Source organism: Myxine glutinosa, chromosome 6, assembly GCF_964187855.1.
Source record: "Myxine glutinosa chromosome 6, kmMyxGlut1.1, whole genome shotgun sequence".
Classification (NCBI taxonomy): Eukaryota; Metazoa; Chordata; class Myxini; order Myxiniformes; family Myxinidae; genus Myxine; species Myxine glutinosa.
The window spans coordinates 111,601,338-111,615,499 of record NC_136266.1 but is presented as its reverse complement, the minus strand read 5'-3'; the positions used below and the strand labels follow the sequence as shown (position 1 = coordinate 111,615,499).

At 45.7% G+C, this 14,162-nt stretch overlaps 1 protein-coding gene across 2 annotated transcripts in view; it reads right to left on the bottom strand.

Moving 5' to 3' along the window:
* The window catches only part of SLC35D4 (solute carrier family 35 member D4), a 115,709-nt gene that overhangs the window by 4,203 nt on the left and 97,344 nt on the right, over positions 1-14,162 (bottom strand). For both annotated transcript variants that reach the window (XM_078780401.1, XM_078780402.1), the window contains exon 14: positions 44-108. In XM_078780401.1, the coding sequence (XP_078636527.1) occupies positions 44-108 (65 nt within the window). The remainder of the gene's footprint in view (positions 1-43; positions 109-14,162) is intronic.

Below are 14,162 nucleotides of genomic sequence, written 5' to 3'. Positions count from 1 at the left end.
TATAGAGTCCCAAAAGAGAAGCTGATGAGCACGAAGTACTTACCAAATTGTGGACGTGACTTCCAGGCTTACTTTGAACACCACGAGCGACAAAATCGATGCTGACATCTACACCCAGGTGGCATGAGGAAGACATGGGACACGAATAAGCCATCGGGTGAAGCAATTCGTCCGAACGGGACGACAGGTACAAAGGTGCGCAGGACTATGGGGGCGGGAAATGGGGTTTGAAAATGGCTTCGATTCCCGCGGTCACAACGCAAGAGAAACTTTTTAAATCAGAAAATATCAATAAGCGACTCCTTCGATTCGCGGAGTCGATTCGGGTTTCTGTTTGCTTTACCTGTCCGGTCCGACTTGGCGCTCACCACCTGGCATTACCTATTGAACGCGGTCCGCACAAACAGTCCTTATGCTGCATGTTCTTGCCGTTTCCTTCCCAGCAGCGAGCCAAGGTCGGAATTATTCTAACTTATTCAGGGTGCCGGAGATAACTCTCCAACTTCTTGAAGGACACCGTGGGAGTATTCATACTTCTTGAAGTATTCATAGTACTCGGGTGAGTGCACACGTACCTCGACTCTCCTGCCAGCATGGCACAAATGTAAAAAACTTACGATTATTATTATTATTACTTTCAAAATCCAAGATTTTTGAAGTATATTGCTTGGTCTTGTGCGTTATTACTTGGAAAAAAACATTTTTTGACAAGTATGTTGATATCACGTGTGTGTGTGTGTGTGTGTGTGTGTGTGTGTGTGTGTGTGTGTGTGTGTGTGTGTGTGTGTGTGTGTGTGTGTGTGTCCGCGCTCACTTATACTTGCCTACAGGTCACAATTTTAAACCGATCTTCACGAAACTTCACCAAATGGTAGAGTTCGTGGTCCGACAAAATCCTATATATTTGAGGTCAAAACGTCAACATAGGCCAAAGGTCAACCACTTTTTTCAAATTCCTAAAATCTTCAATTTTCATCCGATTCACTTGAAATTTGAATAGGATTTTCATATCAGCTTAATGAAACCAACCACCAACTATTTTTGAGAGCGGCATAGGCCAAATGGTCAACATAGGCCAAACTTATTGTTCTTTTTCATTTGTCTGTCTGTCAATCGCCTACAGATCACAATTTTAATCGAATATTCACGAAACGTCACCAGATGTTGGAGTTGGTCATAAGGAAGAAGCCTATTGATTTTGTGGTCAAAAGTCATCTTGAAGTCAAATTTAAAAAGTCATTTTTCATCTGATTGACTTGAAAGTTGAATAGCATTTGCATATCGTCACTAAATTGGTAAACCAGCCATTTTGAGGTCAAAAGGTCAAACCAAGGTCAAACTTGGAAAATCATTAATTTTCATCCAAATGACTTGAACATTAAACAGCAATTGCATCGTGCCTCAATGAATTGGGAAACCAACTATTTTTGAGGTCAAAAGTCAATTCAAGATAAAACTTCTTATATAAATTTTCATCTGAAAAATCATAAATTTTAATCAGATTGACCCAAATTTTGATCAAGATCGTCAATTTTAATATTAATGAAATGGACAATTTGTATCAATGGCAACCTTTTTTGGGGGGGAGGGATGGATTTTGCAAGTATCGTGCTCTGCATGACGTCTTCTTGTTCTTTCCTTGCTGTGCCACTGGTGCAGTGCCCCCTGTTTCCAGTGAGCTGGGACTCATTTTGCCGACCTCGGAAGGCTGGCAGGTGGAGTCGACCCACCCGGTGTTAATTCAACGGCTGACGGAGGGTTCGAATGCAAGACCCTATTATGTTAAGCCAGCAGCAGGCTCGTTTTGTTCCGATGAGAAACCCAAATGCTCACCAAGAGGCACAATTTGTTACGTTAAAGCACAAGCAATGAATCGCATTTCCCTTTTGGCGACACCTAGCAATTCCCTTGTGAAATCAAACTTTTGATTTAGCACTTATGTGGACGGATTGACAACAAAAAGCCATTTAGACGATCACACGCGTGTTGTAATTAAAATACAATTCGTTGTGTTTGCTAAGCCTTGATAAAAAGCCAGTTTTTATCTTGGCTAACATTACCTGGTGGATGTTAATTAAGGGCCCACAGCGCCTGCATTTCGCAAAGAGCAAGTGAGTTATATATGACATAACATATTACAATCTATCTATAATTCCAGTAATCTCTGTGTGTGTGTCTGTGTGTTTGTTTGTCTGTGACCGCTGTTTCTCGACAACCACGGGTCCGATATACTTGAAACTTGCCAGGTATATTGCTGGGGACCTGAGGATGTGCCTTTTCAAGGTTTCATATTAATCGGAGAAGTAGTTACCGAGCTATGGCGATTTAGCCGTTCGCCGTTCGCTTTGGCTTTGCGAATGGACCAAACCATTTCATGTAAATAGAGGGGGGGGGGGGGGTTCTACCGTACTCGCAAGCCGTTCGCTTTGGCTTTGCGAATGGACCAAACCATTTCATGTAAATAGAGGGGGGGGATTGTCACCGTACTCGCAAGCCGTTCGCTTTGGCTTTGCGAATGGACCAAACCATTTCATGTAAATAGAGGGGGGGGGATATAATTTTAGATATATATATAGTACGGGCACGCCCTAGTATTACAAATTCCTGTCCAAATCACTTTCGGTGAACTGCAGGCCTGGCCAGCTGGTTCGTGAAAGACTTGGGTGAAAAACATTCTGCGACCAACCACACAAACAAATGGGAATAATTGTGGCCGTTCACAGTAGTATAGTAGTAGAGTAGTAGTAAAGTATATGTGGCCCTCCCCTCCGAGACTCCCCTCTCACCCCTCCTCCTCAAAGCGTCCTCCCCGCTTTTTCCCCCTTCCAACTTTCACCTTCTTCTCCCTCAACCTTCTGCCTCACTCTTCCCCCTCCTCAAATAACACCTCACTGCGCCTCACCCAATCACCATCAAACCTTTTGTCCGCCCCATTCTTCCCTTTCTCCAAGCTATTCTGTAATCTCTGACACACCTTCAACAGCTCTCCCTACCTCTTCCTCCTCTTCCACATCTTAACCTACCGCTCCCCCCCCTCCCCCCCCCCTGTTCTGTATCCGATGCTCCCCCTTCCTCTTCCTTAACAGTATGGACCTCAAACATCCGGGGCCTTCGCTCAAACTTAACTGATCTCTCCATACAGGTTGCTTCTGACAAACCAGACGTGATCTGCTTAACAGAAACTTTCCTCCTTCATGATGTCTCTGATTCCTTGGTATCTTTCCCAGGTTACTCCCTCCGGTATGATAGACCTGAGCCTCGTCCTGGAGGTGGGGTTGCTATCTTTATAAAAAACTCTTCCTCACTCGCCCTCCACTGCCCTCTCTCCACCTCACCCCCAGGAATACCTTTGGCTACGGCTTCCCCTTCGCTCCCACCTTTTGTTCATATGTGTGTTGTACCGTCCACCAAACAGTGATGACTCCATCTACATCTCGCTGTCTGATAACATGGACCAACTTCTATCTACCCATCCCAACTCTCTCTTCCTCATATGTGGTGATTTCAACTGTCACCATGCCAGTTGGCTGGGTGTGGGTACCTCTCTCACCAGCCATGGCTCTTCAGCAAAGGACTTCTGTGACTCACTGGGACTGACACAATCTGTCAATTTCCCAACCCGGATCTCAGTCAACGGAGCATCTTCTCTTCTGGACTTGGTTATGACTAACTTCCCTGAAAATGTCTGCTGCTCTTCTTCTGCTCCAATCGGCTCTTCTGATCATGTGCTTGTTAAAGTGGACATCTCTCTGACCATTCTCAGAGAGCCTCCTCAGCGTCGACGAGTCTGGCATTTCACTCAGGCCAACTGGCACGGTCTTCAAGCAGCCATCAATCATCTGGACTGGTCTCCCATCTCTACTGCCTCTGACATCAACTCATCCTGGGAATTCTTCCAAAGTAAATTGCTCTCTCTCATGCACAGATTTATCCCATCTCGTCTTCAGTTGTCATACCCTTCCTCCCGTCCATGGTACACGGAATCTTGTGGTGAGGCTATTGCCCAGAAACAACTTGCTTTCGTCTCCTGGAAAGCAAATCCAACGGAAGGAAATCTCATTTCCTTTCACAAAGCCCGAAACAAGTGTGTGTCCACCCTCAGGAGAGCCAGGAAACAATATCTCTCCGTTCTCAGGACCGAACTCTCTTATCTGTCTCCCTCTTCCAAATCCTGGTGGCGTCTGGTCAAATCTGTTTCTGGTGTTTGTTCCCCCTCCATCCCCTCCCTCACCTCAAACGGCCACACGGCTGACTCCGCACGTGAAAAAGCTTGAAGCTTTTTTGAAGCAAAAATCTTGAAGTCTTGTCTTGAAATCAAAAATCAAAAATCTTGAAAAATCTTCAAATCTTGAAGCAAAAAAAAAAGCCTCAACTCTGTGTTTGCCTCTAAAGCTTGTGTCCCAAACCCATCCCTCTCCGTACCCACCGTACCCAGTCGTACCGAGCTGCTCCTGGACTCTGTGTCCTTTCCTCCTGACAAGGTGGAAAAGTTTCTGTCAACCCTCGACTCTGATTCTGCAACTGGACCTGACGGCATCAGCCCACGGGTCCTAAAATCATGTTCTTCCGCTCTTTCACTCCCTCTCTCTGTTCTCTTCACCCTCTCTTTTGCTCAAGGTCATCTTCCATCTGCTTGGAAATCTGCCAACATCACCGCTTTGCACAAAAAAGGTGCAAAAACAGATCCCAGCAACTACAGACCAATCAGCCTTCTCCCAATTATCAGCAAAGTCATGGAATCCATCATTGCTTCAGATATGAAATCTTTCCTCTTCTCCAATGGCTTGATCTCTGATCATCAATTTGGTTTCAGACCTGGACACTCCACTCTGGACATGCTGCTTCTGCTTTCTCAACAATGGATGGAGGTCCTCAATGCCAAACAGGAAATTAGAGCAGTCTCCCTTGACATATCACGTGCCTTCGATACGGTCTGGCACCCCGCTCTGCTCACCAAACTCTCCTCTTTTGGTATCCATGGAAATCTCCACGCATGGCTGGCGGACTTCCTCTCTGGTCGTAATCAACGTGTGGCTCTGAATGGGTTTCTCTCATCTCCTCTTCCTGTTCAGGCTGGAGTTCCCCAAGGCAGTGTTCTGGGCCCTGTGCTTTTTCTGGTCTTCATCAATGATCTCTCTGACTCTCTTGAAAATCCTCTCTATCTCTTTGCTGATGACTCTACTCTCTGTCGCTCCATTCTTCATCCCTCAGATCGGCAGTCTGCAGCCTCCTCACTCTCTGCAGACCTTGACAAAATCACAGACTGGGCAAACAAGTGGAACATGTCTTTCAATCCTGACAAATCTCACACTCTCACGATGTCTCTCCGAAAAGACCGACTGGACAACCCTCCCATCCACTTTCTGAATAATCCTCTCCAAGAAGTTCTGTCACTCAAGCTTTTGGGTCTCACTATCTGCCATGATCTTTCCTGGGAAAACCACATTTCAAATCTGGCCTCCAAAGCCAGTCGCCGACTGGGCATCCTCCGTCGTGCGAAGTCCTTCCTTGGCACACCTGAGCTCCTCACCACATACAAGGCTTTCATCCGCAGCTCAATGGAATACTGCTCTCCCCTCTGGGCTGGTGCTCCTGCCTCACACCTAGCTCGCCTTCACGCTGTTGAAACCAAAGCATTCAGAATCATTGGAATCTCCCGCGATGAAGCTAACTCCAAGGGCCTCTCACTCACTCACCGCAGGCAGGTTGGTGGTCTTTCCGTCTTCTACCGACTCCTCTCTGGCCTTGCCCCCCCAGCTCTCTCTGGGCTCTGTCCCGCAAATATTCCTACAGGTCGCACAAGATCTGCCTGCAACCCTCTTATGGTTAAACTACCAAAATCAAGACTCTCTGCTCACCTTCACTCCTTCATTCCTCTTTTCTCCCGCCTCTGGAACAAACTCCCTCACTCTCTTCAATCCCACTCCACCCTCCAAGTCTTTAAAACAGCTGTTCACCACCATCTCTTATCTTCCCCCATCCAAAACCTTGATCTTTTCTACCCCCGCTAATTTCACCCCAATTCCACTTTTTTGAAATACCAACTTCTGTCCAGGAAGTCCTTGGTGTCCTTGTGTTTTATACTTCTCCCTCCCCCCCCCCCCCCTTCCCATGCCTCCTCCCCCCGGGCCCTCTCCCTTCCACACATCTCCCTGCTCTCGGATGTTGTGTTTGTGTGCTTCCCCTTCTCTCCCTATCTTGTCTTCCGCTCCGTCTTTTGGGGTATTTTGTTTGTCTAGTTGATTTGTTTGTGAAGTAAATGTTAGCTCTGTCACGAGCCTCGATTCAGTATACCAAAAAAAAAAAAAAAAGGGGTTTTTGTGGCATTGGATTTGCATGGCTTTTTTCCTCGGCCTCATGTAAATGTAAATGGGGTGTAAATCAATCCTGCATTAGCTACAACATCACATCTGCTTTACTGTCAGTAGAAATATCAAATAGAGTGTATTTTTAGAGAGGCTTTTGCTTGAAGTTATCTTAAAGAATATCCTAACTTGGATCTGTCAAAACAAGCTAAAAATGGTAAATAATTTAATAATTCACTGGTGTTCCTGTGGCATTTGAAATGTCTTGGAACATCTTGCTGTGTAATTCCTGCTTCCAGAATACCTTGGGTGTGAACCTCTGAAAGTTTGACAAAGATTAGATCTGTTCACCCATCCCTGAGAGAAATGGCGACACACACACACACACACACACACACACACACACACACACACACACACACACACACCTACTTCTCTTATAGCATGTATAGATATACAACAAATCAAACTTTCAACCTTCTACATTGAACCACCATCCGAAGTATCAAAAAATTAACGATTCAAGTATCGATCTACGTCAGGGTCTACCCTGATGACATGGATGCTGATTGGAAACTACAATGTTTCTTCAAACAGAATGATTCACTTCAGACAGCAACAAACTCACGTTTAAAAACTGTTGTTGAACTTGTCTCGATAACACGTTGGCTGCAGCTGCTGACTGCCATTTTTTTTTTTAACTTCTAAAACGAACATTGGCTTGGCCCACATAGGGCCCAATTCAAAGCCCACTCAAAGTCCAGCTCAGCCCACCGAACCGACAAAATCCCATGTGGGCTCCAGCCAGCTTTGTAAGGTGGGATATGATGTCAAAGTGTCGTTCTCGTTGAAGAATGACATCGGCAGCCCAGATGAGACCCATGTGGAGCTCAGTTTAAAAAAACACACCTAGAACCCTAGCCCATCAAAACCACCTATTTCCCAGCTGGGCCCCAGCTGTACATGCTGGCTGGGTAGTGTTACGGATTCGTCACTTCCATTGTTGTGGTTTTCATCCACTGTAAACATTTTTGATTCCATGCACTATTATTGTTGTCGTTTAAGGGAAGTGGAGATTACTGGTTTCAAAAGGTAAAAAAGTTAATGTTTTAAATGAAACCGAACCGGACGACGACGAAGAGGAAGAGGAAGAGGAGGAAGAAAGGCAGAGCGAGTGAGTCGGAGAAGAGGCCTAGATGTTCTGGACTCTCTTTGGCAAATATGGACCACTCTTGGAAGTGCTGCTGATAAGACAGAGAGAAGCAAAAGTCGAGAGGGTTTGGCTTTGTCACGTTTGAAAACACAAAGGACGCCAAAGATGCAGAAAAGGATTTGAATGGCAAGGATTTGGATGGTCGGATCATAACAGTAGAGAAGGCAGGCCATGGGCGTCGAGGGGGCTTCAGAGGAGGAAAACGTGGAGGTAGTTTCAGGGGTGGCTATGGCTCCCGGGGTGGGAGTAGTAGTTTTGGTGGCGGCCGCAGTCGTGATTACTACGGAGGCTCCCAGCAGCAGCAGCAGCGCAGTTTTGGCAACTCTCGATGGGATGACTATTACGGTGGTAGCCGAGATGGGGACCGCTACTCACGTGACTACAGCACCCGACTCTACAACCGTGATTATGATTTTTATGATCAAGACAAGAGTTGGAAGCACTGAGTGCTCAGGAGCACGGATTAACCCGTGAACTCCATGTTCCGAAATGCATCCATACAGTGAATACTTCCAGGCCTCACCACACAACCACCATGAAACCTGGCTCTCAGCTCGGCCTCCTTCAAAAAGAGCTATGGATTTGCTTTGCTTTGGATTCACTGATCACAACCCTTAACCTTCATTCAAAAAATGAAAAATAAAAATCAGAGGTTAATGAGATGGAGTTTGGCTTTGCAGGAGTTCAACTTGGAAATTGAGCATGTAAAGGGGAGGGACAATGTCGTTGCTCTGATGCTTTGTCCAGAGTGAACTAACTTTGGAAATTTCTGTAGGTTGTTTGGAAGTTTTGTTGCTTTATTTTGGGGAATATTAATTATTGTTGCTCACGTGAATTGATAATTTGGGTGTGAGTTTTACTTTTGTTTGTTAAAAGAGTTTTTGCCTGCAAAGAAAGTTTTCACTATGTTCAAACATTCTTTCTTGAGGGGGGGAAGTGTTACGGATTTGTCACTTCCGTTGTTGTGGTTTTCATCCACTAAACATTTTTGATTCCACGTACTATTATTGTTGTCGTTTAAGGGAAGTGGAGATTACTGGTTTCAAAAGGTAAAAAAGTTAATGTTTTAAATGAAACCGGAACCGGCCGACGACGAAGAGGAAGAGGAGGAAGAAAGGCGGAGCGAGTGAGTCGGAGAAGAAGCCTAGCTGCTTCGAGGTGTGGAGCGAACGAGAGTCACAAGTGAACTTTGGGTTTCCCAGGAAAGGGATTCCTGCGACAGAGTTGTTATCGCTGTGACAGATCAACCTGCGTGTCAGGTTTTGCGGTTGATTCCGAGGAGAATCATCGTAGTGCTGTTATGCCTCGAACGGGCCATCAGCCATTTTGACTCGCGCGCTTTGCGCTTCGCTCAAGGTTTTTCACCGCTTCAACCATTTTCACCGCATTCAGACATTAATCTGGTGTGTGTGTGTGTGTGTAACGTGGCTTTTGGAGTGGGAAATCTGCGGTTCACCGATTGAGAGCCGTCAGACGTCCATACCTAAAGGTGTGATTTCCCCGTCGCTTCTCGAGGACACCTTCACCCATCTTTGGCAGTGTAACTGTCAACCCAACGGGATTCTGGTCTCGATACGACATTGTACGGACGATCACTGGAGTGGATCGACTTTGGCTTGATGCCGGAATACGACTTTGGCTTGATGCCGGAATACGACTTTGGCTTGATGCCGGAATACGACTTTGGCTTGATGCCGGAATAGAGACATTGGGGAATGTTCTTCTTTTCGCTCACTTGGAGCACAGTGAGTTATATTGTACGAACCTGATGGTACCATCATAGAAAATATATATTGGTTGTACAATTGATTACTATTGTTTTTGTGTTGTTATTCTTGTGTGACCTTAATGCAATATTTGTTTGTTGGTAACAATTGGTGTGGTTTCACCATTGACCTTTGACACAGAATAACACATCTTTCTGCCGTGACTCCTCTCGGGGCTCGGAGGTACACCGTGACCAGGGGGTTTGGGGAGGAGCACGTAACAGTAGTTAGCCCATTGGACCAAATTTCCATTGGTCGACACCGCCTTGTATCATACCTACCTGCCGTCATTTGGGTGCTCAGGGACTGTTGGGTCCTCGACCGGCCTCGCCACCCAGCCAATAACCTTCCCGGGGCCCGTCCCGACATTTTTTTTTATTGGAGGTTTCCTCCTTTCTTTCACCGTTCAAGAGATTAGCTTGCGCAGACAAACAAAAACTTTCTGTTATATATATAGAAGATAGAGCACAGACAAATATCCAGTGGAACCCTTGTTAAGATACTGCTTCGTTCGCTCCCCCAACACTTTGTAAAGAGTGTGGTACATCAAAAAGTAGTCATGGCTTGACAAATGACAGCAACATGCTACTATTATAACTTGGCCACCTTGTTAATACTATTATATACGAGGCTCGTTCAAGATTCTTATTCGAAGAAAAATCATAAAGTACAACAAAGTTGATTAGAACGGCACTCGGAAGAGAGCATACCTCCGCCAGGTGAACAGTTTACGTTCTGTATCCCAGAGTAGACCAGAACATCGCAATACGGAATCACATTTCATCAAAATCATCCGTCCACAACTTTTTGAGATATCTCGCTTTGTATAGTTTTTGGCCCTATCTCCCAATGGTGAAGAATCACTTTAAAAATTCTAGTAGCCGGATCCGAATCCGAATCTTCACCAAAATCTAATAATTTCGTCCTTGTCACATACGCTGCCTCGCTGCCAAATTTCGTCCGAATCCGTCCACAACTTTTTGAGATATCTTCTTCACAAATGGACAGATAGACAAACAGAGGGGTGAAAACATAACCTCCACTCACCTTTGGTGGCGGAGGTAATAAATTTAAGCCTGGTGTTGCTTTAACGGTTAAGATGGCTGGCTTGCGATCTTAGGCCTTGGGGTCTTGAGTTCGAGCGCCCGCCATGCCGTTAAATAACACCAGGTGGGTTGACTCAGCCTATCATCCTTCCGAGGTCGGCATGAGTACCAGCTTACTGGTAACGGGGGCACTGCATCAGCTGCACAGCCTTGCTCCCAGTAATGATGCAACCAGCAACCACAGGTTGTATATGAAACAATAAATATAAAGCATATGAAGATGCAAAGCCCATCGACGTCCGCTTTGTATTCAGACTTCTTCAATATGCCAAACATGATGAAAACAGCTGAAACTAGAACGGGCACTCGGTAGAGCGCATACCTTCGCCGCAGCTATGGTAAAAATACGATTTTGACCTTTTCGTGACCTTGACCGTGACCTTTGACCCGATTGCTCCCAAAATCTAATCAAATGTGTCCCGTATAATAACCAATCATCCCACCAAATTTCATGCAATTCGGTTGAATACTTTTTGAGTTATGCGAATAACATACACACACACACACAGACATACAAATAAATACACAGCGATCAAAACATAACCTTCCGCTTTTGCGAAGGTAATAAAATTGACGATTTTGGACGACCTTTTTTTTTTTTTTTTTTTTTTTGGTATACTGAATCGAGGCTCGTGAAAGAGCTGACATTCACTTCACAAACAAATCAACCAGACAAACAAAATATATAAAAAGAGGGAGCGGAAGACAAGAGAAGGGGAAGCACACAAACACTTGAGAGCACACAACATTTAAGAGCAGGGAGATGTGTGGGAGGGAGAGGGCTTGGGGGAGGAGGCGTGGGAAGGGGGGGGAGGAGGCGTGGGAAGGGGGGGGGGGGCGGGGTGGGAGAAGTATAAAACACAAGGACTTCCAGGACAGAAGTTGGTATTTCAAAAAAGTGGAATTGGGGTGAAATTAGTGGGGATAGAAAAGATCAAGGTTTTGGATGGGGGAAGATAGGAGATGGTGGTGAACAGCTGTTTTAAAGACGTGGAGGGTGGAGTGGGATTGAAGAGAGTGAGGGAGTTTGTTCCAGAGGTGGGAGAAAAGAGGAATGAAGGAGTGAAGGTGAGCAGAGAGTCTTGATTTTGGCAGTTTAACCATAAGAGGGTTGCAGGCAGATCTTGTGCGACCTGCAGGAATATTTGCGGGACAGAGCCCAGAGAGAGCTGGGGGGGCAAGGCCAGAGAGGAGTCGGTAGAAGACGGAAAGACCACCAACCTGCCTGCGGTGAGTGAGTGAAAGGCCCTCGGAGTTAGCTTCATCGTGGGAGATTCCAATGATTCTGAATGCTTTGGTTTCAACAGCGTGAAGACGAGCTATGTGTGAGGCAGGAGCACCAGCCCAGAGGGGAGAGCAGTATTCCATTGAGCTGCGGATGAAAGCCTTGTATGTGGTGAGGAGCTCGGCTGTGCCAAGGAAGGACTTCGCACGACGGAGGATGCCCAGTCGGCGACTGGCTTTGAAGGCCAGATTTGAAATGTGGTTTTCCCAGGAAAGATCATGGCAGATAGTGAGACCCAAAAGCTTGAGTGACAGAACTTCTTGGAGAGGATTATTCAGAAAGTGGATGGGAGGGTTGTCCAGTCGGTCTTTTCGGAGAGACATCGTAAGAGTGTGAGATTTGTCAGGATTGAAAGACATGTTCCACTTGTTTGCCCAGTCTGTGATTTTGTCCAGGTCTGCAGAGAGTGAGGAGGCTGCAGACTGCCGATCTGAGGGATGAAGAATGGAGCGACAGAGAGTAGAGTCATCAGCAAAGAGATAGAGAGGATTTTCAAGAGAGTCAGAGAGATCATTGATGAAGACCAGAAAAAGCACAGGGCCCAGAACACTGCCTTGGGGAACTCCAGCCTGAACAGGAAGAGGAGATGAGAGAAACCCATTCAGGGCCACACGTTGACTACGACTCGAGAGGAAGTCTGCCAGCCATGCGTGGAGATTTCCATGGATACCAAAAGAGGAGAGTTTGGTGAGCAGAGCGGGGTGCCAGACCGTATCGAAGGCACGTGATATGTCGAGGGAGACAGCTCTAATTTCCTGTTTGGCATTGAGGACCTCCATCCATTGTTGAGAAAGCAGAAGCAGCATGTCCAGAGTGGAGTGACCAGGTCTGAAACCAAATTTATCATCAGAGATCAAGCCATTGGAGAAGAGGAAAGATTTCATATCTGAAGCAATGATGGATTCCATGACTTTGCTGATAATTGGGAGAAGGCTGATTGGTCTGTAGTTGCTGGGATCTGTTTTTGCACCTTTTTTGTGCAAAGCGGTGATGTTGGCAGATTTCCAAGCAGATGGCAGATGACCTTGAACAAAAGAGGGTGAAGAGAACAGAGAGAGGGAGTGAAAGAGCGGAAGAACAGGATTTTAGGACCCGTGGGCTGATGCCGTCAGGTCCAGTTGCAGAATCAGAGTCGAGGGTTGACAGAAACTTTTCCACCTTGTCAGGAGGAAAGGACACAGAGTCCAGGAGCAGCTGGGTACGACTGGGTACGGTGGGTACAGAGAGGGATGGGTTTGGGACACAAGATTTAGAGGCAAACACAGAGTTGAGGCATTCAGCTTTTTCATGTGCGGAGTCAGCCGTGTGGCCGTTTGAGGTGAGGGAGGGGATGGAGGGGGAACAAACACCAGAAACAGATTTGACCAGACGCCACCAGGATTTGGAAGAGGGAGACAGATAAGAGAGTTTTGTACTGAGAACGGAGAGATATTGTTTCCTGGCTCTCCTGAGGGTGGACACACACTTGTTTCGGGCTTTGTGAAAGGATATGAGATTTCCTTCCGTTGGATTTGCTTTCCAGGAGACGAAAGCAAGTTGTTTCTGGGCAATAGCCTTGACCTTTTGACCTCAAAAGCAATAGGGTTCTGTGATCCAATATGCAAACTCTGCTCAAATTTCAAGTCAATGGGGAGAAAATTGACGATTTTATGCAACCTTGACTTTTGACCTTCTGATCTATAACAAGTACAAAAAGTTTTAATTAAAACAAAAACCGCGTCGATGTTACACAATGCCTAGATGCAGCTGTGCCTATAACGTCGATGTTATAGGCACAGGACATTCCTATCGATTCGATTACTTGATGTTATTTTTGTGCAAAGTGAAAATATATCTCGGCAATTTCCCGTGTGTGGCGACGAATTTTTAAAATATCTCAGCATTTTCCCGTCTGTTATTTCAGGCGGTGTATGACTGACCATGCCGCGATTTTAAAAAAATATATCTCGGCAATTTCCCGTGTGTGGCGACACGTGAACGAAGCTATGCTCCTCTCTCCACATTATTGTGACGACGTATAAATTAAATATTTCATCGTGACGATTGTCATCAAATGGACGAATTTTTAATATATCTCGGTATTTTCCCGTCTGTTATTTCAGGCGGTGTATGACTGACCATGCCGCGATTTAAAAAATATATATCTCGGCAATTTCCCGTATGTGGCGACACGTGAACGAAGCTATGCTCCTCTCTCCACATTATTGTGACGTATAAATTAAATATTTCATCGTGACGATTGTCATCAAATGGACGAATTTTTAATATATCTCGGCATTTTCCCGTCTGTTATTTCGGGCGGTGTATGACTGACCATGCCGCGATTTAAACAAAATATATATATCTCAGCATTTTCCCGTCTGTTATTTCGGGTGGTGTATGACTGACCATGCCGCGATTTTAAAAAAAAATATCTCAATGGACTTGAAGTTACAGGCCTTTGAGAATTCATTTCGTTCTATAAAGGGCAACTTTCATCGGATTTTC